This window comes from Phalacrocorax carbo, chromosome Z (assembly GCF_963921805.1).
Source record: "Phalacrocorax carbo chromosome Z, bPhaCar2.1, whole genome shotgun sequence".
NCBI lineage: Eukaryota > Metazoa > Chordata > Aves > Suliformes > Phalacrocoracidae > Phalacrocorax > Phalacrocorax carbo.
In genome coordinates, this window is record NC_087548.1 from 57,599,480 (window position 1) to 57,626,056 (window position 26,577).

Here is a 26,577-nt window from a genome sequence, read left to right on the forward strand (position 1 = left end):
GAAGGAGATTAGATGCTCTGCACAGGTCTTACTGTGTGTTTTAATATGCAGATTTTGTGGGCTGATTTCCTGTTTTCACTTCTCATTCAACTAACAGAAATCTTCATATTATGTTTATTTTACCCTTTCTCTTTTGCAGCACCACAGGCCTCTACTAGGCCGTCACTGCTAACACGGTCACAAAGGCTTAAACTTGCAAGCAGAGAGTTTGCAAAAGCATCAAATAAACAAATATATCAAATATATCAAAAGAAATACACAAAAATAGTTCAAATTCATAAAACAATGTTTTATAAGAGTTCGTTTTAGGTAGTACCTCTTCAGAGGCTCATAAATCACTGGTTTACACTGAATTTAAAAGAAACATGAGCACAATAAGATAGAAGATAGAAGAGAGTATTATGAAGATCCTCCTTAAAATTAAGAATGGAAGTTGCAAACAATGTTTTAAATGGCAGCAGACTTTGCTGTTCATTAGTTTCAAACTGAAGTTAGGAGCTGTAATTTGCTTAAATTCTCCCAAGTCTTACTGCTTAGAAAGGGCTGATTGATAATCAGGTTATGCAGCTATAAATTTTACTTTATTATTCAAATAAGTTTACTTATCTATAGAAAATATTACTTTTTAGCTCAAGCACATTTTAATTTACAGAATCAGAGTCACAGAATGGTAGGGGTTAGAAGGCACCTCTGGAAATTATCTTGTGCAACCCCATGACTTGAGCAGAGACACCTACCGCAGGGGGCACAGGACCATGTCCAGGCACGTTTGGAATGTTTCCAGGGAAGGAGACTCCACAACCTCCCTGGGCAGCCTCTTCCACTGCTCTGGCACCCTCACAGGAAAGAAGTTTTTCCACATATTCAGGTGGAACTCCCTGTGTCCCAATTTGTGCCCATTGCCCTTGTCCTGTCATTGGGCACCACTGAAAAGAGTCTGGCCCCATCCTCTTCACAGCCACCCTTTAGATATTTATAAGCATTGATAAGAGACCCTCTCAGTCTCCTCCAGATTAAAAACACCCAGGTCCTCAGCCTTTTTCTCATAACAGAGATGCTCCAGTCCCCTGATCATCTTTGTAGCTCTCTGCTGAACTCTCTCCAGTAGTTCCCTGCCGTTCTTGAACTGTAGACGCCAGATCTGGATGCAGTACTCCAGATGTGGTCTCACTAGGGTGGAGTAGAGGGGGAGGATAACCTCTCTCGATCTGCTGGCCACAATCCTTTTAATGCAGCCCAGGATACCCTTGGCCTTCTTGGCCACAAAGGCACAGTGCTGGCTCATGGTCAACTTGCTGTCCACCAACACTCCCAGGTCCCTCTCAGCAGAGCTGCTTTCCAGCAAGTCAACCCACAACCTGTAATGCTGCGTGGGGTTGTTCCTCCCCAGGTGCAGAGTCTTACGCTCACTTTTGTTGAATTTCATCAGGTTCTCCTCAGCCCAGCTCTCCAACCTGTCCAGGTCTCACACTATATGGCTGCACAGCCTTGGTGTATCAGCCACTCCTCTCAGTTTTGTATCATCAGCAAACTTGCTGAGGGCACATTCTATCCCTTCGTCCAGGTCATTGATGTTGAACAGGACTGGACCCAGCACAGACCCCTGGGGAACACCACTAATGACAGGCCTCCATTCAGATGCTGCACCACTGATCACAACCCTCTGAGCTCTGCTATTGAGCCAGTTCTCAGCCCATCTCACTATTCACTCATCTTGCTCACACTTCCTTATCTTGTTTATGAGGATGTTATGGAAGATGGTGTCAAAAGCCTTGCTGAAGTCAAGGTAAACAATATCCACTGCTCTCCCTTCATTGACCCAGCCAGTCACACCCTCATAGAAGGCTATCAGGTTGGTCAAGCATGATTTGCCCTTGGGGAATCCATGTTGGCTGTTCCTGATAACCTTCTTGTCCTCTGCATGCCTGGAGATGACCTCCAGGATGAAGTGCTCCATTACCTTTCTGGGAATGGAGCTGAGGCTGACTGGCCTGTCATTTCCTGACTCCTCTCTCTTGTCCTTTCTGAAGACTGGAGTGACATTTGCTTTCCTCCAGTCCTCGGGCACATCTCCTGTCCTCCATGACCTTTCAGAAATGATGGGGAATGGCTTAGAAACAGCATCCACCAGCTCCCTCAGCACTCGTGGGTGCATCCCATCAGGGCCCATGGAGTTGTGAGGATCCACTTTGCCTAAATGATCTCTAACCCAGTCCTCCTCAACTAAGGGGAAGCCTTCCTTTCTCGAGATTTTCTCTCTCACCTCTGCGGGCTGAGACGCCTGAGGGCCAGCCTTTAGCAGTAGAGACCAAAGCAAAGAAGGCATTTGGTATCTCCACCTTCTCTGCTGCATCCTGCTTCACCAGGGCACCCACCTCATTCGGCAGCAGGCCCACGGTTTCCTCAGTCTTTCTTTCACTACCTATCTCTTTGAAGAAGCCCTTCTTGTTATCTTTGACATCCCTTGCCAAACGGAGTTCCAAGGGGGCCTTGCCTTCCTTGTTGCATCTCTGCGCACCCTGACAATGTTCCTATATTCCTCCCAAGTGGCCAGTCCCTTTCTTTGCATACTGTAAACCTCTTTCTTCCATGTGAGTTTTTCTAGAAGCTCTTTGCTTATCCATGCAGGTCTCCTGGCTCCTTTGCTTGACTTCTTCCTCCTAGGCATGCAATGATCTTGAGCTTGGAGCAAGTGGTACTTCACTACTGACCAACTCTCTTGGACCTCCACACCTTCAAGAGCCCTAACCCAAGGCATTCCTCCAAGCAGGTCTTTGAAGAGGCCAAAGTTAGCTCTCCTGAACTCCAAGGTTGTAATCCTTAGACCAGGGCCTGTGATTGTGAGGCTACTTCCAGCTGTCTGTAGATGGCCTTGTCGAATTCCTCTTCCTGATCAGGTGGCCTGTAGCAAATGTCCACAATGGTGTCACCCATGTTTGCCTCCCCGTTAATTTTTACCCATAAGCTCTTGACTCGTTCTTCCTCCACCCTTAGGCAGAGCTTGATACATTCCAGTTGCTCCCTCACATAAAGAGCAACTCCCACACCTCGCTGTGTTGGCTTGTACTTCCTAAGAAGTACGTAGCCGTCCATGACTACATTCCAGTCATGCGAGCTGTCCCACCATGTCTCTGTAATTGCAATGAGGTCGTGGTCCTGCGACCGCACACGGATCTCTAGTTCCTCCTGTTATTCCCCATGCTGTGCGCATGCATGTGTGGTGCACAGGCATTTCAGAGAGGTGCACAAGGATCCTCTATAGCCATACACACCCCTGAGGTGGTTGTTCTTCTGACTGTCATCTTGTGAGGCAGCTACGGCACCTTTGTCACTGCTCTGCTTGGCCTGGCTTATTCCCCTGTTGGATGTGATGGCACTAGCGTTGCCACTTTGGACCTTGCCCTCTGAGGCCTTCAGGGTAAAGCCTGCCTCACCAAGTTGGCCAGCCTGCTGCCAAAGATTCCCTTGCCCCTTTTAGACAGGTGGATTCCGTTCCTTCCTAACAGGCTATGGTTCCTGGGGAAACTCCCATTGTCATAAAAGCCATAATTTAGGAACAGTTCTTGCTTATTTATTTCTCATACTACCATGGTATTTCATTTGACATATAAACCTAACTTATTTTAAAGGGATATAATTCAAAGCATAAAGAGACGATACTCTTTCCCTAGATTTAACTTTGTGGTAATAATAACCTCCTTAGCATGGGCTGGTGGTTTTAAGATTGCCTTCGAAGAAATCTAAACAGTATTTGTTCCAAATGTAGTAGTGGTAACTATATCACTTCCAAACTTGACGTTTGGAGACATATTCAAATCATGCACCTCACTTTGTAGTCAAGACTTAGACCAAAGATAAATTTGACTTCTTGTTTTGCTCTTACTCAAATTACAAAGAACAGTAAAGAATACATGATGGTATTCTGTTATTTCCCACAAGAACAAAAAAGTGAAAGCATGGTGATTAAACAACAAGGCTTGAATTGGAGGACCTAATGTTTAGAGCACAGATTCAACAAACTGACAAATTTGTGCAGTCATATCAGGGGACACTGCTAGGTATAATCTGAAGTACAGTACAGTTTAAATCTTCAACACCAATTGTGACTGCAGAGTTTTTGTTGCCTTTCTTTCAGAGAGACAATGTAGGTGCTAATTTTTTTTAAGACAAAACCTGCTAAAGGGCCTTCAAGTTGGCCAACTAAAAGACTGCACATTCTGAATTACCATTCACATTTGATAATTTTGCTCAGATTTAGCAGATGGGAATGAGAACAGCTGTTTGTAAACTGGAAGTTATTTTATTTATTGTGTTTTACACACGCACGCACAAAATCCACTACACCTATCCATGTGTTGTAGGCATTTGGAATACCTGAAAATTCAACATAACCAAGGCCCATAAATAGCTAAACTGTAACTGTGTAATAAAACAAATAACTATGGAAACTGAGCAACTCAGTAAAAAATTAAAGGATTTCCAAATTATAAAGAGAACAGTCTTTCCTTCCAGTGCCAGAAGTGTACCACATGAAGAACACAGCAGTTAATCTTTTTGAGACAAGGCAGAAGGAGAAGAGCATATTCAGAAGTCCTACTGTCCTCAAGAACAACATAATTCTAAGCTTTATTCTCATATTCTCATAGTAGGTTAGGGTAACAGTTCAAATATCCCCTATGATCTTATCTATGCTGCTGTAACAGAACCTACTTTTTAGGCAGATACATAATCAGTAACTGGTGTACAAACAATACTAATACTCTAAAGCATCACCCAAAACCCCACAAACAGACCGCACAGTTCAAGGAACTCAAGCTTAACATTATCATACTGTCATAATTCACTACACAAACAGATACTACACTACCGTCATCTTCTGAATGTTTTTCATGCATAGCCCTATATACTTACTCGTTGTGAAAAAGACATGGGAGCCTTCATCTGACAAGTCTTGTTTAATTATGGGGTTGAAAAAACCCACAGTTTTCAATCCACAAAGCATGGATGCATTTTTTTTAACAACTCATTACATTAATAATGTTTTCAGTGATTCTGATCAATGTTTTTGAATTGCCAAGCATCTGGCCAAATTCAAAAGGAGAAACATTGCTACAAAATCCTAGGCGTTTTAGGAAGGAGTTCGTTATTTTCAGATCTGCCAGACTTCATTATTTACATGGTTGTTACCCTACCCTCTATGCAGTTTAAATTATATTTTTTATCTCCATAGTCTTGCCCAAAAGAAAACACGTAGCACTTTCATTGTCCTCTGATTTGATGATTCACAGATATCTTTTGAATTCAGACTATTTTTTCATACATGTATCACTGTAAGGACCATAAAAAATTTTTGTACTTAAAAGTGAAAGTGAAAAGTTATTCTGATAGTGCATTTCAGTTGTTTGCAGGCTAAATGCATGGACAACATATATTACCAAACAAACTTATTTTATCATAAATGCAATCCATTACAACTATAATGGAAATATCATACTGCTTTTCACATTTTACTTGAGGTTTTTTTCTGCCTGCTAGGAATTCTGGTTATGAGCTTCATTGTGCCAAGGACAGACCAATCTTTTCCAGACACTTACCCTCTGACAGCATGAATAAGTCTCAGTGATGGATAGGCGGTTCGCACTTTCAATTTATTCTTAAGGATTAATGCATTAACCCACTCCACATGCTTCTCTCCACCTTTGACCATGAAAGCAGGGATCCAAAGGACACTGTCATTCAGCATGGAGAGTCTATTCACAAATTTTTCTCTGTCACTCTCATTCCGAAAGCCTCCAAATGCTCTTTGTACAACTGATGGGTTCATGGTAATAAAATCAGATTTAGTTCCCACATCGGCAGCAAACTCCACCACAGGAGCTAGATTGCACCTGAAAAGGAAGAAATTAATGAAAAAGTAAAAATAAATATGAAACATTAACTCAGAAAAATGTGTGCATGAAAGGAAAGATGAAAATGAACATGCAAGCCCATCTCAGTTTAAAGTGAGAAGAAAATTCCAGTGATAACACATGTGATAACACTGCATTTTACCCAACATGGACACTCAGACAAATTTCTTAAAAACATTAAACGTACATAGTGCTGCAAGAAAAAAAAATTGTACGTTTGAAAACCATGTCATCATGCTTTAAAATGCATTGGCAGCTAGAGTAGTAGCACTTAGGAAGGAATAAGAGTATGCTTTCTGACACCTGTTACCTTTTATTAGTGTTCATTTGTCATCATGTTAGCAACAGCTCACACTATTTAATTTAAGCCACGCCAGCCAATTAAGGTATATTTCATACAGGTTAGTCATTGCATATTTTTTACAATACAGTACTTATATATGATTTACAAATGAACCTTACCACATTAGATGAGGTTCTGGTATTTTGGGTTTTGATATTATCACTGCAGCTGATTGGATGTTTTGAAATTTAGTATTTTCATTTCATTGAAAATGAATTTTTTTAAAAAAGTATTAATCTTTCGATTTTTCCTTGATGTGTTATTTTCAAACCTCGTTTAATTTTGCAGTAGATTTCTGCTTTTTTCCTAGGCTTGTGTAAAAGGTCTCATCAGCTTTTCTTCAGCATAGGTTTTTACCTCAGTTATAAATATACATACGTATGTGATCACACAGAGGCAGCATTCTCCATGTGCAGCACTGGCTGTAGGTGACAAAATGCAGTTCAGAAATCAATTGTGATTTCAGTGACCAGTATGAGCCAACTGAGACAAATCACCTCCACAAGATCCTCAGTGAATTAGCCTGTAGCTGTTATGCCCCAAATGAGTTATCTTGACACAACAATATTTCCACAATTTAACAAACTGCCCTGTTGATGTGACAGAGGTTAAGAAGCAACGTTGGAACTACGTCCCTCAGAACATTTGAATTTGATTATATTCCTAATATAAGTAGTATTCTATTAGTTCTACAGTTATATTTTGGAACAGTAAACTTTTTACTTAAGCTTATCCCCTAACATCTTCTAATGCCAGATCTCCAATGTTGTATAAAAATAACAGAAGTCAGCAGGGCAATATTCACACCAACCGATGACATAGTCTTGACTGCTAATACTAATTCCTCAGAACATCATTCTCATTCTGTAACTATCAGCTAAGAAGTGGCCCTATCTTCTTCAGAAAGAAATGTTCTGAAGACCATAAAGTCTATATATTCTTAGGAGATAAATCTGTCCAAGTTTCTGATGAGGTGTGGGCTTTCTTAGGAAACAGATTTACATTCTTCAGTATCTTTATATATCTATTCCACAACCCATCTGCATGCATTACAGGCTGCTAAGAGCAATATTTTTTAGAAAATGGTAGTTAGGGCACAAGAATAACTCCCACTGATTTCAATACTGGTTTTGAAAATTGCTTCTAAAAACCTTAATGCATGAACCTATAACCTGGAATTGTCAAAATTTTGGTGTTGCATAAAATCTAAAAAATAAAAAAATCAAACCAAAGTCTTAAAATTAACCAATCAAATTCAAAGAATTACTGCTGTTTTTGAAAATACCTCTTTTAAGGGCAGACTGCACAACATAATGAAGGATTCTTGCACAGCAGGATTTTTATCAGTAGTCACACGTGTATGCACGTGACGACATCTATTACTTAGAAATATAAGACAGAGCTTGACATTGTAAATCCTGCTCTCTCTGTGTCCAACTTTGGGAAGTCCCTATGTACCAACACTACTTGTTTAAAAGCAGGATGCCATATGCAAAGTGTGCATATATAACACAGGCCTTATGGTTCTACTGTGATTCCATGTCTTTTGACAGCTCCTTTCTGATCTCCCAACAGCAACAGTGCTGAAATCTTAGAAGTGTATGCAGTTTGCAACAAGTATGTAAATGGAATTGCACCTAGATCCTGGGGGGGGGGGGAACCTCACAGACATATGAAATACAAGGTCTACCTACCTTGCATGTCATTACTGCTTCATCAGCAATATACTTAATATCAAATACTGTATTTTTAAAAGGTATACAGCATAAGCAGTATATATTCTTAACATATTCCATATTCAGATCTTTCAAGAAAGTAATAAGCGATCCAAATACACCCAGTAACAATGGAGTTGTCTGTGAACAGTTATTTAGAATAGTCATATTTTTCAAGCTTTAGTGTCTCAGAGTAGACCCCTGATTATAGTATTGGCGGCAGGTAAAGCATTTTGCTTTCCAAATGCTGAACACCTCTTAACCTTTGATCTTTTAAAAATTCAGTTATCTAATCTGGATTAGTAGCAGTGCTGATGTTTGAAATAACATAAGTACATTTGCACTTTGAAAGTCTCCGTTTTCAAAGAAGTAACTAGAAGCTGTTAGCAGTACATTGCTAAGATGGTTATTTTAGTAGAATATGAATCTAAGACAAACTCTACACAAATTTCTATCTCTGTTAAGGAAATAAACATTACTAAATTAGTTGTAGTTGACCGAGTTATAAAAATATTACCCTCATTAAGCCACTTCTTATTTTGTTAGAGGTTACTTCCTTCAAAGAATGATTTTAGTGCTCATTAAATTAGAAGTGCCAATATTGAATAATTACTCTACATTTATTGACACAGTTGGAAAATATAAAACATCTGCTAAAACCCACCAATTAACATCAGCAAATTCTTCTGTAGGGTGTAAACGGAGCAGTTATGTCGGAAGTATTTCCACATGAGTTCTAGAGTTTATGTGCTAGTGATGAACTGTAACACTTACCCTAAACTACTAGTACCAGATAACTGAGTTCAAGAATTTTATAGAAAGGTATGTTTCAGGGTTAATAAAACTAGCTATTGTGTATTTGCATATAGACTTGAGTATATGTAAATAGCTTTTTTTACGTGTTTCAGAGTTTTTATCTTAACCTTTAATGCATCTTTATGCCATGCCACAGTTTCACACGGTTGTTGGAATTTTTAAGTTTATTTTATTAGCAGACGTCAATGATCTCCGATCAATTCTCAGGACTCTTTCAAGAAAACTTCGTATTCAGAGACGCACATAGACCGATACTTATTTTCTTGCAAGGCAAATTAAGAAGCCTAATAACTGAACAACTTTGAAACAGGCAATGCCATACCCTTCCCCTGTTGTATTATTTTATTTCTAACTTGTTTGTCATAAGGCACAGAATGCCAAATACATCTACAACAGTAATGAGTATATGAGGGGGACTGTGCACCACAATTTACCGTTATGTGCCTAGAAATTTGTACACAATAAATGAAACCTTAATTATTTTTTTTTAAGATGTCATTGCTGTATCAAATCCAGCAGGAAGAATAAACAGAAGACTAATTTACTGAGTTTCCTCTTTCTCACATGCTGCATTATTGATACCTTGCAACTACATGATCGCTTAAAATTTGCCTCTAAACCACAACTTTCTGCAACATACCATCATCCTCCATTCATTCTAAAAGAACTTCAGTATTTGCCTTCATGTTAGCCAGCCTGCAAGGGAGTGGGCTGCAGTAAAAGCTGAGCAGGACAAACTTGCAACAAGGTTGCTAACACTAAGAACATGAGAACAGGTTGGAAGTAACAGTCACATAGCACTGAAGAATGACTTGAGCGATTAAGCAAGCAGCTGTACGTTTCAGCACTGAGAATATACATTGCATTATATAAAGGTTTGTAAACCTCCATTTCATGAGTCCAAGATATTGACCTTTCCAGAGAAAATGATGAAACGCAGCCTGCCCCAGCAAAACTAATTTTGCAAAATAATGGTTTTCATAAGTTGTTTCACTATTTTTTTTCCATTAAAAAAAAAACCCACTGTTTTCTTTAAAATTAACAAGCTTATGGCTATTTTTTCTATATAATTTTGTTTAATCAGAAACTCTAGCTCCTTTTTTCCCTGGCACTAAACTAACAAACAGTTATATTAACTATTTGCTCCCTCACTTCTTCTAACCACTCTCTACAGTAGAAATGTTCAGAAACTGGTCTAATGAAACAAAGATTGGGAAGTCGGAAACATTCATAACCTGTGTGATTGGTAGTATCCCAGGCAATAATATGCAAGGTACCTCAAATTAACACTGCAGTTCCGGCGCTTCCCATGACATCAGCCCAGATCATATCCAAAACCCCAGCACAGCCATTTCAACAGTTAGTCTAAACTTACTATCAGACATCAATTATATGATTTAGGTAATCAGTTAGTTTACATGGCCACCTAATTTAAATAGTGCTCATGTATAATCGTGATACCGAAAGGCAAATACATATAAAAAAAATACTCATAGTAAAAATGCAGAGGTTCCCACACATGAGCTTTCAGTGTGACAGCAGCAGATTTTCAACAGGAACATGCACTGAAATGTTATTACTAAAAAGAGATCTGGGGTAAAAGGGAAAAATTAGTTCATGCATGAAATATCACACAGTATTTGGGTATCTGTAGAACAACTGAGATCCTAAGATACACAGACCAAAAAGTCTCAGGTGATTGAAAACCTGCTTCTTCCACAATGGTCTGTTGCATATTAGTTACAGTGGGATATAATCAAGAAAAAATGTGGGGGAAAAAAGAACCAAATTGCTAATGGCTGGAGTTGCATGCCATGAGAAAAGACTGAAGAATGGAGTAAGTGCTGCTATACCACACATATATCAAGTAATCAGCCCTGGGTTGCTGTGATGCCTTCATGGCCCAAACCAACCCATTACATACTTAGCCTTTTAAAGGGCAGAGCTTAACAAAGAAAATAGTAAAATCATATTCACAAAAATACACTTAAAGGTGAAGTCAGTTACTCCACAGAGATTCAGCTGAGCTTGCTTTGTCACTAATAAAAGTATAGCTCATGTATAGGCACGCAAATGTCCAATACATAATATTCATTGGCCATATACAGGGGTGTTTTTTTTCAAGCTAATTTTAAATAAAAGCCATAAAAATTTGCTTCAGTAAAAGTGATTACCATTTCAATTTTATTTGACATTGAGAACTAAAAGAATATTCTTCACACAGTAATAATACAAATTGGCCATGAATCTGTACACTTGTTAATCCTTTTACAGTGTGTGCACTTGAGGTTTACAAGTTGAAATAAATATTCAGAAATCACTCTAAAGCCCAGGCGGCACAGAAGTGCTGTAAAAATACACTTTGTTTCATTAATATCTTCTCCTTGTAAAGCAAAGCCAAAAAATATCCATCACACAATATTAACAACATATACTTTGAGAAGCCAGAAAATGAAAATTAGATTGTTGGTGGAAGACAAATATTAAACCTCTCTGAAACATAAGGCAGTACCTAACCTAGTGTCAGTAACATACATACACTCTTCCCTGAATAGGCTGCCAGCTTTTATATTCAGGTTCATATCCAGATTCCTGCAATCTTGAACTCAAAGGTTCTTGACATTTTAAGAAACACTTGGATGTGAAAGTAAAATTCAAGGCTCAAGCACACAGGAGGAAAAAAAATTAAGTTCAAGGCAGCAGACAACTTAACAGTTGTAGTACTCTCTACCCAGTCTACCTGCAGGAAGCCCATCACCCTAAAACCTGTGTATATGTAGCACATCATTTCACAGGGTTCTTCAAAGAAACATGTCCAGCAGCACTGTGATAACTTTCACATACACGTACACCCCAAAAAGGTAAGTTTACAAAAAAAAAAAAAAACATGCACAAACTTATCTCCCCCGCTAAATCTAATATTAGTAAAATGTATGGATTGTCACAAGTTCTGTATACTTCCTTGGCTCCTCATAAAACTAAAATTGCATCAAAAGAACTATATGCATCTGGATTATCAGGGAATCCCCTGACATATCGCATTTCATCCCAGTCTTTATCTTCTGCATGGCATAACGGAGAATGTCTCATGAGAGCTGCAAGCTGTGTAGAGGCTCAGGTACAGCATAATTATGGATTCTATTCACACACAGGAATCACAGCTGTCTTTTAAGGTATGCCATGTAAAATATACCATTACTGACCTGATATCCCCTTTTATAACACAAATCCACAAGAATCCTGAATTTATGACAGATTTTATTTTAGTTAGAAGATGCATTGTTGTAACATCACTTGTTAATAAATGTCATTACTTCTTGTTGCCCAAACTAGGACCTATACTGATAATCATTAAATTCTTTCTTCCTAGCATCTTCCTCAACCCCAGTGACTGAAATGTAAGTTATCCTCGATTGACACAGCACAGTGAGGTGACGGAAAAGGCGTAAGTGGTATTTTAGAAACAGTAGCAAAACACATTATTTACCTCCTTATTGTGAGTCCTTACTGCAACATTACCCACAAATTACAGAGTCTTACTGTTCTTTCCAATACCATTACTCTGACACCAAAAAAAGATAGGAATTTCTATCACTGAAAGTTTGTTGCATATGAAAAAAACCCAAACCCTACAGCAGTGAAATACTGAGAATTATATTTTAATGTAAGAAAACCTGAGAAATGGAACTTAGTAGTTTCCTGAATACCTGTATCTTTGACTTTTTATGCGAAAATATCTTTACACATTACTGTCTATAAAGGGCATAGTCTATAAGACAATTATCAAAACACTACAGAAGCGTTACCATTCTGATATAGAAAAGTTTAGAACAGTTCTGCAACATTGTGAGACAGAAAGGGTTACAGAAAGTTTTATTACCCTTGAAATAAATTCAGGCAAAATTATTGTTTTCATTGTTTAGGAGAAGCACTTTGGGGTCAAGAGTTTTGAATGTAGAAAAAAGCAGTAGTTTGAACATTCAAAAATGGAGAACAGCAAAAAAGGCAACGTTTAGACTAAGACTGTTCTGAACATTATCACACTTCTTAATCAAAACACTTCGTCAATGAACAAATGGATTAGTGAAGCTTTCCTGCATTTGAAAGTGTTCAGAAACCTACTAAATTGAAAACTCTGTATTATCAACAACAACCATAAGCAACTTTAAAAGAATTTTACCCTTTTATCTTGGGATAATTAAAGAAAGAAACAGGCTAACCCTATGTGCTCTACATTTGAATGCTCAGAGGACACCTATTTATTTACGAAACTGCTTCAGAATCTTTGATGATTTGCATATGGGTTTACAGAAGTCACTTATTACTGCTGTCTCCTTAGCCTTCTAAACTTATATCCTTAAATCTCCTCCCATATCACCTAGTTAAGAATTAACCTCCTTTTTTATAAAAAAAAAAAAAAAAGTTGGAAGCTGCACCAAGGGTGGAATTATAAATGCTTATGAAGTGTACCCAGTACTGTGACCCACCAGCACAGGTAGCAGTAGGTGCTACGTACTGACTGAGCAAGAGATTGTTTCGTAAAAAATCTCTGTGTCAGCTCTTGCCCCATGATAGGCTGCCTGGAGTAGCGGTCATACAAGGACCCTTCCAGCAGCTGAAGAAGTCATAAGGTGAAGCCAAAAAGGGAAAATGTGGCCATAAGAAGGCAGGCCTTCTCCAAGCTTCTCCTGAGGCTGTCCACGTCTAACTTGACTGGAAGCACCGAACAGCTGCATTAGCACTCTCCCTTTCACAGGCACCCAAATCACTGAGCAAGAATATCTGAAGATGACAGCTTTCTGGCTTCTACTTTCAATTAACATTTCAATGCAGTGTAACAATTTGCAAGAAAACACAGAGGGCAAAAACAGAGCCGCCACATTTGAGAGCTGAAAAACATCTAATGACCTCGTCGTGGTGTATTCCAATGCCATTTTTAAGGGACGAATCATGTGTTAAAATAAGTCTGTAAAATTGGCAACTTCGCTTTCAACAGATTGGAGCATAACCCTTGTACCAGTAGAGCTGGATGCTCAGAGCCAATCAAGGTATATTAAATAAATATTTGGATATAAAAGCGGATACAAGTTACAAAAAAAAAGTTCCAGAATATAAGTGCATTAAAATCCTAGATATTTTTATTCTGACAACACAGAGAAATAAGCTACTACCACTCTCTGGTTACATATTAAGATTAGCAGAGAAATGCAGAGAAATTTAAATTGTTCTCCCAAAATGACAACCACAACTCCATGGCATGGTTAGGACGTCTGTCCTTTTCTTGTTCCTGAATACATACACTGTCTTCTGTTCATATCACAATTGCTTACCCACGAAACCCAGACATCGGGGAGGAAGAAAACAGATTATCTTCCTCTTCACATATTATCTCTGCAAATTTATTAAAGGACTACAATTTTTTTTCCATGTCAACTTCACTAACTACACAAATTGCCATGGTAAAAAATTAGGCAAAGGATATTGGAAAAATAAGAGCTGCTTTTGCCCAGAAAAATTTTATCACCAATGATGGTAAAAATATTCAGCTTGATTCCTAGATGCTGGCAGAGTTAGCAGGAAACGCTCCAATGGGAGAAAGAAGAGTTGTAATCGCACTTCAAAAAAAAAAATCTCACTTCAATCCAAAGAAAGAAGCAATTAATATTCTCTCATGCCTGTTCCTTGTCAGAACAGTCCTAAACTAGTCAAACAGCTTTACTCAACAGGCCCGCTGTCCATATAGTCCAACTGAAACAAAAAGGACTTTTCCAGAAGTAGTGTCACCATGAGAAAAACCACAAGATTATTTCCTAGGTTTGGGGGTTTTTGTTTATTTGTTTTAAACCAAATAACTCCAAAGCTTGACTTGGCCTCTGCTTTTGAAAATTCCCATCATGAATGCTGAATTCCATTAATTAAAAGAAAAATTTCTTCTAATCTCTGGTATTGTTCAAATTCTGAACCCAAAGCTGAATTGAACTCTTTTTGGTACTTAATGGCTGCCAAAAGTGATCCCAGGAACCTGAATGTTATTACTTGGCAATGTTTAGTACTGTTATTTTACATTTACCCAAAGTATCATATTTTTCAGGAAGTCCTATGTAACTACTGCATTTCTAAATGTACCGCTTACTATAACAAGTTCATCTGATCTGTGAGACATAACAGCTAACACAGCCCTGGTATGAGAATTTCAGCATAAGAAAGTGCACGGAATGGGGGAATAAGATGAATTGCATTTAAATCTCATAGGGACTGAGTACCATGTATCTGACCCAAAAGCTAGAGAAACAGCTGAAAACAGTACCATGCAAAAACAGCTCCTGCCACAGCACTGTGCCATTTACATATTTTAAATGTCATCTGATTGATTATGTCATATCTTCATTCTAACTTATTTTATGGAATTAGAGATTTGGAATGCTTCACTCCCTTTCTGGGTATAGTATCACAATGCAGCATGCCTTAGCTCACTACTACAAAAGCAGCAGACGTACAAGGATTAATAGTCACTTAACAGGGTGTAAAATCATAAAAGGTACAAAGGAAGGCAATATGGGAAATAGGAAGTAGTTTATAGTCAGGACAGGGGGGGTTTAATAGCAAAGAGTCTCCTTGCTTCCTGTTTTATCTAGATGGGTCACATTTTCTACTGTCAAAATGGGCATGACTTCACTAAACTTGTGGAACTAATCCATTTTATCCTAGCAGAAGATATGTCCCTAGACTCCTGATTTCTGGTGCCACGAGAACAAAATAAGGCCTTATGTGATCAAGTAATTAAAACCAAGCCAGTTTAAAATGTTCAGTAAATACAGTAAATCTGCTTATGCTGACAAGATATTACCTTGCTTGCAAAAATGACCCTTATTTATGTACTTTCAGAGACATCTAAACAAGAAGAATTGTATTGTTTTATTTGTAAATTTGCTGACAGAATTATATGTTGGTTTGCAGGCATGCTTATTATTTGACTCTAGTCTAGGTGCATATTTTTAAACATTTTTCATAACAGAAGTTTCCTAATTATCCTGTGTCTGTTGGATCAATGTTCTCTGAGAGACATTATATAGAAGGCACTGAATATACTGAATATCTCAAAGGAAGATGGACAGCGATTCGTAACTTTGAAAGACTTTCAAAGACATTGACAGATACTGTCAACCTTAAATTAAAGTGCTAGGTACAGACATTCTTCTTTACTCTTAATAAAGCATGTATTTTCTGTGTCTTTATCAGTTACTACTAACATCTTCATACTACCCTTTATAGGAGCATTAAAATTCAGGATATTGAGTTTATCATACTGTAATGCAAATAAATACTGCTGGATGTCTGTTGTCTCCTCTTTCACAGATCTTCAATACCAGTTTTATCATTAAATTAATGGTATTGTTAGTGTTAGATGTAACATTAGAACCGCTGCTCTACGAAACAACTCTCGCAAAAACACTTGTTTCAGATCTCAAAAAGAACATACAGTACTATCAAATTCAACTGGATAATATATTTAACCAGAATAGTATGACATACTCGTCACAGCACGTAAGAATAATGTACTCAGTGTCAAGAGATTCTACAAAAATTTTGTTTATTAGCCTATACACCTAGCCGCATATAGTACATAAGTAACTGCTTTTCAGAACATCAACTATTACTGCATTTTAATTCTAGAGAAATCAGATGAAAGCAAAGAGAGTAACAGAGTTTTATAGTACATTTTAATGCCAGAATCCTAATAGCAATAGAGGTGAGTGGTTACCAAGTATACCACTACCATTAGATCACACGGTTACATAGTGTGTATATACAACCTTTTTTAATAGAAGAATGGGAATGTAGGAAATAGGAATGTAGGAAACTATTACTCTGAAGAATACTTTGCCCTTTTCTTTGACTTGAAATACAAATTAATTCGTTGCTATTTACTTTAAACACGTTACGTACCTGTGCATCCATCCAGACATATATAAATAAATATCATACAGCTTAACCTGAGATAATCTGTGAACTTCTAAAATATTTGAACTTTGATTTGTAAATCCAAAAATTTCACTCTATTCAAATTCTGTATAGGCTGCAGAGTCAAGTAATCTGTTCCTAGAACCTTATAAAGAATATTATCCACAATATCATCCGACTAACTAGTTGTTACACTGATCACTTTACTAGTCATACACCATAAGAGAGATGTTCTTCCAGCCTAAGTAACTGATGAGCAACAGTAACTTCCCGATGTTCCTATTAAGCTTCACCATTCTTCTTTTACCCATACACAAATCTTTAAGACTATTATCTTTACTCTACATGGCTTGAATTAGTTAAAAATCTACTATCAAATATCAGCACCTATTTTCATGGCTAGTTAAAGCATGGTAAAGACCATGGAGATGACTTCAAAGAAACTAGGCATATGATTTAAGTAAAAGTATGTACCTTGTATGTACCTTCTTGTGAAAGAAAATTTTCATCTAGAAAATCTACTATCTACATTTTCTGTAGTCCTGTTAAATAAATCATATTTAATCTCTGAGAAAGTACAAAAGCAAGCCATAGGCTAAATGTGGTTAAAAAATGTAGTATTTATTTTTGAGTTCCTTCTGCAATAAGGATGCTAATGTGGAGGACAAGAACAAGCAAAATAAATATGGAAAATGAAATAGTAGTATGTTCTTGTTTCAGTTGCCACTTGATAGTACAGTACACCTTTCAAATAAAATACAGCTTTTATGTGTATATCCTGTTTTAATTTATGTTCTGAAAAACTATGATTTTTTTTTACCGTTTTGATATTTTTTTTGCCAACATCTTTCTTCAAGTTGAGAAAAGAAAAAGCAAGTAACTCGCAATGACCACTATTTCGATACTGTTTTCTGTCACTGCCCTTCTGTTTTCTGCCCTTTCACCCTACTCAAACCAAACCAATAGAAACTTCTGCTTCAAAAGCAAAAGGGTCTATCTCTTGCCCAACCTTCTCTATATCCATATAATGCCAGGCTGTCAGATGTGGCCTGCTATTCCTCTTTGTTTCCTATTGATATGTGAAGTCAAAAGGTATTCTACTGTGCGTGCTTCAAAAATTAATAAAAAGTGAAGCATATCAGCATTTTTGCCCAAACTGCAGATACATCTTTAGAGCAGTGTGAAGGGATTTAGATGTGTGACATCCAGTCACCTTAATGGCAACCATCTGGTTCAACATCAATACATCACACTGAAGTTTTACCCCACACTGCACATATGTAGTAGTTTACAGTAGGTCATCTCTAATGGTCAAGTGATAAGAAAGAATATTTTGAAAGAGAAAACATTTTGCATTTATTCTACCAAGGCCTTCATAAGAATATTTATTTTGTCTGGAATAAAAACAACAAACAGGAAAGAAACGCAGCACAAATGTCTCTCCTCCAGCCCTTGTTTTATTTTCACTGTAAAAATAATCATCTTGTCAACAATATGGGCATAAATTTAAAGTTGGGGAATCACACAGTGAAGGATACTGTTTCAGATTAATTTCAAATAATGCCTGAAATCTATATCTCAGATTAAACCATTTCTCCTATCTTTTGTCCAAGAAACATAGCAGGCTATATCTTCAACAGGAGATGAAAACTTACCTTATTACAAAGTCATGGCTATCAATCTCTTTGCCACATCCACTGTCTAGAAGGATGCCAGAATTCCCAACAACTGCACACGTTTTAAATCGGCGATTCTTCATTGGGGAAACTTCAGGGAGAAGGCTGTGCAAATCCTGAGAAATGTTTAGGGTGCGGCGCCTGTCTAGTACATAATGTATTACATCTCCTGGCTTGAAGCTGCTTTTGACCACTGAGACATCTCTTTCAGCATCCAAGAATCGAAGAATGTTCTTTCTGGATTGACAGAAAAATGCACAGATAAAACCCAACGCTTACTGCTCGCATGGAGTTTATCTAATATTAATATAGACTGTACAGAGCATACAACATAAAGCAGAGGGTAGATAGTGTCAGACAGACTAAGGTAATTTCCCATGCTCTCTAGGATGGAGTTAGAGCAAAGCTGTTAGGACAGAGTTCAGATCTTGGTTACAATGTAAGACAAATACTGTGGCGATGGAGCTTAATGGCTTCCTACAAACAAAGGCACTGAGAGACCAAGGGAAGATGACTTTGGAAATTAGAAGGCATACTATTTTTGAGTCATTTACAAAACTTTGGAATAAACACATATTTGAAAAAGGACCAGAGCAGTTTGTTTGCATAGAAATCACAGAAACATAGTAAAATATATGAGGTATTTATGATTTAGGAAATAAATGCTTCACTACAATCTCATCTCTCACAAATCAGCTTGGTTCAGGAATGGCCATGTTTTCTTAGATATTCTTATTTCACCATAAGAACAACATATTCAATTTAGCACAAACTTGTTCCTAATTAACTGAAGTTCAGCCAACATTATCCTAATCAACTTGAAACAGGAACACCCCCAGTCTTTTGTACCAATTTAAACAAAATCAGCTTAAAAACATACTGCAGATTAAACTGCTGCAGCTCAGGGTCTAGCCATGCTGTTAGCTCAACTCAGAAATACGTATGAACTCTACCATCACTTTAAATCAGGTTAGTCCAATCCTTTATCTTCCTTCTCTGCAATGAATTGTTTAAACTATTAGCAGAGTTCAGATACATAATCAAGATATGAGGCTTTAACAAGCTACCACCAGTGAAGTGAAGTATGGTAATTAGCCAGTGTATACTTCGAGTCCACAGCAAGTAACAGGTGAAGAATGTCTGCTTGAATGTCAGCAGAAGAACTTGTCACGGTAATTTTATCTGCTTATGGAGGTGGGGGCAGGGGTCTAAAAACTGACACGTTTCCAATACGTTAAGTTCAGAAAGACACTTTTAACGACTGCAGCTATGTAATGGCGGATACCTGCACTGGCAGTGTTGAGCAGTTTTCAGTACACTTTTATTCTTGATATAAAAAGCTGGAAAGGACTCCAGGCCACAGCTACTGGAGCCACTGGTAGCTCAGGATTGCAAATGAGCAAAGCCTTACAAGCTTGTGTCCATCCCTGCTCTGCAAAGCATGTACATTTGTGAAGAGGCATAAAGATCCCATCTGAACTTAAGCACACAGTTAAGTACAATACACTTATGGAACAGAGGGTAGTGCTGACCTGGGGCAGGGTGTGCACTATGTGTTAATTTGAATAGAAACTTTTGCCTCTGCAACTCGTAACAAGACAAGAAGAAAAACAGTAGTTTTGTATTTTCCACTGCTGTCAGCAGGTGAAATTTAGAACAGAGTAGACATTTTGTTGAGTAAGAGAATGCTATTTTTATGTAATAAGTTTTTAGAGCAGAACTTCCTTAGAGCAGATCAAAACAGGAAAAGATAACTAGACATGCCACTCTAGCAGTTGCAACACCCACTGAGAGAAATAAAGGGGAAATAATCACCCACAACTGAAAAAGGATGAACTATAGGAACACTGTGCTCACCAGCAGCCAGTTCTTGTGCCACTGCCTCAAGAGGGAAGAATATGTCTGAAACCTGCAACCAGTGACACAAAATACTCACCCCGGAACTGACCTTAAAAGCCATAGGGGAAGTGAAAACATATTTTTATCATGTTTCAAGTGTTTCCTCTAATTTCTTAAACTCAGACCATAAAAAAAAAAAAGAAAAAAGAAAAAAAGAAAAAAGAACGTCTTGGGCTGTCTGTTACAGCTCTCAGGTATGAATGAAGCAGCATCAGAGCAAAAATGACTTGTGCTGAGGCATATGTGGGACTGAGAATAACAGAGCAGGATAGATAATGTTAAAATCCTGAGTGTCTAAAGCTTTTGGTAAGGCCAGGCAAGCTATTTCTGTAAAAGGAAGATGAAGGCTCCACTTCAGCCTTTGAGCTGAATGGACTTAAAATCTCCAAGGGTTTGGTAAGCTTCACTTTGTGGGTACTCTGCAACAGATATATAAATTCCTACAAAATTAAGAAGAGAAAGAAAGAAGCAATTGCCCAGTCTAGCAGTATTAAAAATTACTAAAATTCTTCATTACCTAAGAACAGAGGTACCAGAGCTGTGGCTGTAAAGGACAAGATGAATGCATCAAAAGTTATCAATAGGATCAGCTAAGCTATCTAGAGACCTACTTCATAAGCACTCTGATGTCAGAAGGGATGACCACGAATAAGTCTATAAAAGCAAAAGAAATTACGTGAAATGTACAGAAACCTAGGGCTCTGACTAAAAAAAGTCACATGTAATCATCAGAAGATTGGCTTTAGTAATTCAAAGTGCCCATCCCTGATACCTAGAATGAACAGGCCTAATACTGTTTCTGTTAGCAAACAATAGCAACATTTGTGCATGAATAGAGTATCTTGTGTATTATTTTAATATGTAAGAGGAAGGCAATGAACTTAAGCAAACACTGCCAAAAAAATAAAAGTACCTTGGCTTCCATTATTAATTTGGTTACTTACGGTCAAAGCTTATTTATCTATCTACGCACTTACATATGCTCATAAAAGTCTGCCAAAGGGTTTCAAGTGGACCTGCATTAGATTTGGATAATCAAGCACTTATTTAAAAGAGATGAAATTTCCAAAGTGTGTAAGGAATTTCTTTTTCAATAAAAGTTTGATATAGGCAAAAGTCACTGAATCTGAACATCTTTTCACACATATAAAAACATTTTCTTATCTGAAGTTGTCATTAGCATATTCAATAACATGTATGCATAGATATTACAGTACACATAAGAAACCTTGTATAAGAGATGTGTAATAATGCTAACATTAAAGTATTTTAATTGATTCATCTGACTGTATCCAAACATATTTTAACACCGAAATAAATATTATTAAGAATGCAGATGTTCATACTATTGTTTTAAGTTCCTCTATGCTACTGCCTCATCTGTACCATGGGGATCACAGTACTTCTCATTCTGAAAGTACATACATGAGTGTCTCAGTCAGTCTTGATGCTGGTTAATAACAAGAACTTGTTTAAACCTCTCTTCTGTCCCACAAAAAGCACTGAAAATAGCAGAACTAGGTTAGTCTGATTAAACATACATTACAAAATGATTTAAAATAAGTGCTGATGTACATCCGGCTGCATATAAAATTCAAAAGAAAGCTCAATTAGAGGAAGCAAAAAAACAGCATGATTTTCAGGAAACCTTGAAGCAAAGGTGTTCTGCAACCTTAAGTTAAAATGTGTAAAGAAACTGTTTTATTTGAGGTGGTCCTCAAGTTTTCTTTTGATGAGTAGAACTGTATCTGGGGTGTGGCCTGAACCCTTTGTGGGCAGGTGATGCAGATGTGGCTCGCTCCTATCTGAAGCTAGGTAGCTGTTTGCAACATGTTTACACGACTCACAGAAACATGGTGTCAAATCTGTAGTTGACCTAGGGCTTTTCTTTGATAATCAGAAACAGATGTTCATAATATTTAAACTCCCAGTTATCTGATAAAGCACATGTAATAGAATTGTCTCTGAACATCTTTCCAAATGATATAAATATGTATTGCTTTGTGGCAACATGGTGACATTTTTCTACTTATGTGCCATTTTCTGGTTTTATTTTGTACTGTAGTCTTGGTACTACATAACTATTATATAATGGCAAACTCTCCCTCATCTGCCTCAGAATTGAGTGGATTAAGGGAAAAAACAAATACATCACTTAAACATTTGACTTTCAAGATCACAAATAAATTTGTATTTTTAGACATTGTCAAGAACACTGAAATACGACCTCCCAACACTTTTCCTGGGAAAATCATTCCTTTCAAGCAAGGCAGTACCAGAAATCGTCACTGCTGGAGCATCTGGACTTTTCTGAACCTCAGCTGTGAAGGGAAGCCCTTGAAGTGCATCCTCAGTACCGAGGAAGCTGGGCTACCTCACCAGCAACCACATTATGGAAACAGAGACAAACTGAGCGACTACCTAGTCCACACTGCCCCCACTGAAGATAAGCCTTTAACTATATCACCCCCAGCTCATGTTTATTTAATATATTCCTAACAACCTCCCATGGTGGGGACTCAGCAAACGCACCACACAGCCTACATCAGTTCTTCCTTAGCCTTACCAGCCACAGAATATTTTTCATGCTAGCTCGGATCTTTCCCGCAGCAACTGAAGCCTGTTCTTGTTCCTTATGCCTCGCCTGCGGAGGACAGACTATTTCATACTCTTGGCAATAGCCTTCGTTTACCTGAGGCTAAGAAGCCATCCAAGTTTTTTTAAACTTGTATTTTTTCAACTGGACAGGCCACGTGTTGTAGATCTCTGACCGCTTTTGTCGCTCTCCTGCTCACTTTCTCTGACTGATTCACACAGGTCTTTAAACAACTTGATTTTCCAGTGATTCTACTCTAAGCCTAGCAAGTCCTTGCACTGCTTCGCACTCTCCAGTTGGAAGGCAGAAGGTGGCTTTCAGCCTTTGAAATCACCAAGGACTATGACCTATGTAAAGCACATTTTTTGCCAGCTAATGCTGCTTTCCTTGAAGAGGTTTTTCTGAAAACTCCCTTTCAGACAGACTAAAGCCAAAACCAACGGAGGTGCAAACGCTCACAGTCCACACTGCCTCCTCAGGAGGCCAACGGGAGCTGTAGCCTTCTACAGGGCCAGACTGTGACCTTGTGTTACCACACAGTCCATTCTTGTTTTTTATTTTGTTTTTAATTAAACAACACTAAAAACACTCCTGTCCCAAAGAAGTAGTGCTCTCCAACTCTCTGCTTTCCTCTAGCTCTGAAAGAAAAACAGGTACTTAAGACCAGACTGTGTTTGTATGTTTGAGTAAGGAAAAAATGGATAGTTCAGTCTGATTACTTCTCTTTCCTTTCCTGTTTTGCTTTTTAGGGTCTCTCTATGCAGACTTCTAAAAAATTCAGATCAATTTAGGGCCTTTAACCACAGTTCTAACAGTTGAGCTCTATGTTTCTGAATGCCCACTTCATGCAACTTCAGGGAAGATTTTTCACATGCTACCAAAATAAAAGATTATTTTTTCATTTTTCTAAAGAGCTGTTTATTACTGAAAGGCCAATGGTTACTTATATCCAAATGTTTTTATTTGCTTTGTAAGGCATCTGACCATAAATATTTCGATTTCTAAACAATCTCGATCACTTTGACAGTAACTAATCAGTTTAAGTGCTGGCTTTAGATCTCTGTTAATTTGAACACAGACTTCAAGTTTTACAATTTTTTTTGGACTCACGTGGTGCTTTCTTTCCCCCTTTTTCATAAGACAAACAAAACATACAAAATCCTTTCGATAAGTAACTCATAAATGTCTGGTGACATCCCACCCCCAAGAGACTCCCATCCCATTGAAGTTACTGCAGATTCTAATTCACTTTCTTCTATTTTATTTTGAAAATTCTAAGATTTCGATTTGGTAGAACCCCACCTAACTGCAACTAACCATGGAAAGGCTCCTGCCATTCCCCAGCCCATGGAGGACCACACAAACAGAAGTGCTGTATTACAGGGAAGTTGCTGTCTGGCTTTGTCTCCATTCTAGCCGTCCTTGTGCCCTCCAGGGCACCCCACTGTCCCTTGACCAGAAAGGTCACTTCAGTAGCTGAAGCATGTATTAATCAGGCACAAATCTTCAGGGCATTTAAATGCAGTGTGTCCCAACTACTGTTTACCATATGAAGGCCAGCCATCTGTCAGCTTTTCACGAATTTAAGCAAATTAGAGTCAAAAGAAAGGAGTCAAAGGAGTTAATCACCCCAACTGGCAGTGGATGCTGACTTTTCAGATGAGGCAAGGGTCTAAGGAGGCAAAACCCCCTTAAGGTTTATTACAACTAAACCAGGCTTGAGAGCCCCAGTTTGCACGTCTTAGAGACACAAAAGATCTGAAGGAAACAGTGCAACTGGCCCCAAAATGTTGCTCCAAAGGCTCCATAGCAATTGTTCTGCTCCGTTAGAAGTTCAGTATTTACTGCTTGCACTTCAGGGACTTATCATAACTGTTTCATATTAACTTGAAAGCTAAACAATGATAATAATCTTAACCTTTCTAAGGAGGAAATAGCATCATAAAAAAAAAAGTGCAATTAACATCTTACAAGTTCTCACAGTTTTCTGACAGGAAATTTCCACTCATTGACTTCTCTGTTACATTGCAAAGAGATAAATACATCCTCAACCTACTTTTTTTTTAACTTCGTTTTTGCCTTCCTGCAATTCAAAACCTTCAACTACTCCTTCCAAAATAAACGCCCACGTTTAATCAAAAGTAAGTGGAAGAAAGTTACACACTGAGGTGTCATACTGTAGTTAATTTCACACAGGTCACAGACATACTGACATCATTCCTGTGTGGGAGGCTTCCCCAGATAGGTTTGTATCCTCTCAGCCACATCTCTCCTTCCTGAATGTATGGTCTTCGATACAACATAAATTTCCTATTTCCGTAAGTGGAAAACCTTCACATTGCTATGGAGAGTAGAAAGGACTTAAGACACAAAACCTTGCAGAAGGTGGATTCTTCCTCTTCATGACTGAAATAATTCAGACAGAAGGGGAGCCAAGCAAGCAGTCTTCCACCCTTAGGCACAGGAACTGCCAGTTATTCTTCAAAGAAGTTGTCACCAATCAGTAGGTAATATCAGTTGGAAAAATCACTCTCCCACTAGATCAAGCATGATTGGCAAGGCAGCAAATGTGCTACAGTCTCAAGTAATTAAAAATGCCCATCATTTCTACCTCAGTCACAGAAAGTCTAGCTCTTTTGTCTAATGCCTGCTTAACATCTCCAAAGGGCTACTGCCCTCCCAAGGGCTGCTACACTCCCTAAACTGCCTCTTCTGGCTGCAAAGTCCCAGAGAGCATCTTGTGACATCAGTAACCCAGTGGAAGCTTTTCATTCTCCTGTGGGGTCCTGATAAAGGAACTTTTTCACTCATTGACCCCCTATCTGAGCCTGGACCTGCCAAGAATTTGTAGTCTTTGAGTCTGACAGACTGGTCCCTAACCTGAACAAAAACATGATGGCCAGAGATGATGCCCATGGTCAACAAAGCAGATAGCAAAGCATAACATTCCAGCTGCCAGCCAGCTAGGTCTAGACATACCATCGATCAACAGTCCTTACACAAAGGAAAACTCACTGTTACATATTTTCTACATTTAAAAATTGCTAATGTGTGTGGCAAGCTGATGTAAGACACAAAAGTAACTGCCATTTTTGGGTGATTATAAGTTTTATGAAATGTCTTTATGCTGTACACTGATGGCTTCACAAATAATTTCTCCACTGCTAAGAACTGATAACTTTTTATACATTATTCAACAGGCACTAGCTTTTTTTTGTTTGTGTGTTTCTCTCTTACCATTATTTGCTACGGTCAACCTCACAGCACAAGACCACAAAGTATGAATCATCTTCACAGTCTACACAGTGCACGTAATGTCCTTTGAAGGGCTGAACAGTTAGTCTAACCATGAGAACGCTCTAGGAAATTGCTGGACACATTTGAAGTTAGTCCTGATAGGTCTGAAAGGGTAAAAATATTTACGGCTAAGATGCTTCTTACTGCTGTGACAGGAAAGAAAGGTATATAGCAAACCGCCTGTAAAAGTGAAAGAAGAATGCACATAGTTTAGTCAACATCAGAGTATAACACATATCACAAGGGGCTGCATGTGGCTTGCTCAGGGAAAAGCAGGCCAGACTTCCCTCCCTCACTGCTGCGTACCGTAACTGTATTTGCTATGCACGTTAGCAATGAGTGTTTCTGGAAAGAATGTGACTGG

At 38.2% G+C, this 26,577-nt stretch overlaps 1 protein-coding gene across 2 annotated transcripts in view; it reads right to left on the reverse strand.

Moving 5' to 3' along the window:
* The window catches only part of ST8SIA4 (ST8 alpha-N-acetyl-neuraminide alpha-2,8-sialyltransferase 4), a 66,815-nt gene that overhangs the window by 32,521 nt on the left and 7,717 nt on the right, over positions 1-26,577 (reverse strand). For both annotated transcript variants that reach the window (XM_064437902.1, XM_064437903.1), the window contains exons 3-4: positions 18,401-18,658; positions 5,595-5,888 (exon numbers count right to left, since the gene is read on the reverse strand). In XM_064437902.1, the coding sequence (XP_064293972.1) occupies positions 5,595-5,888; positions 18,401-18,658 (552 nt within the window). The remainder of the gene's footprint in view (positions 1-5,594; positions 5,889-18,400; positions 18,659-26,577) is intronic.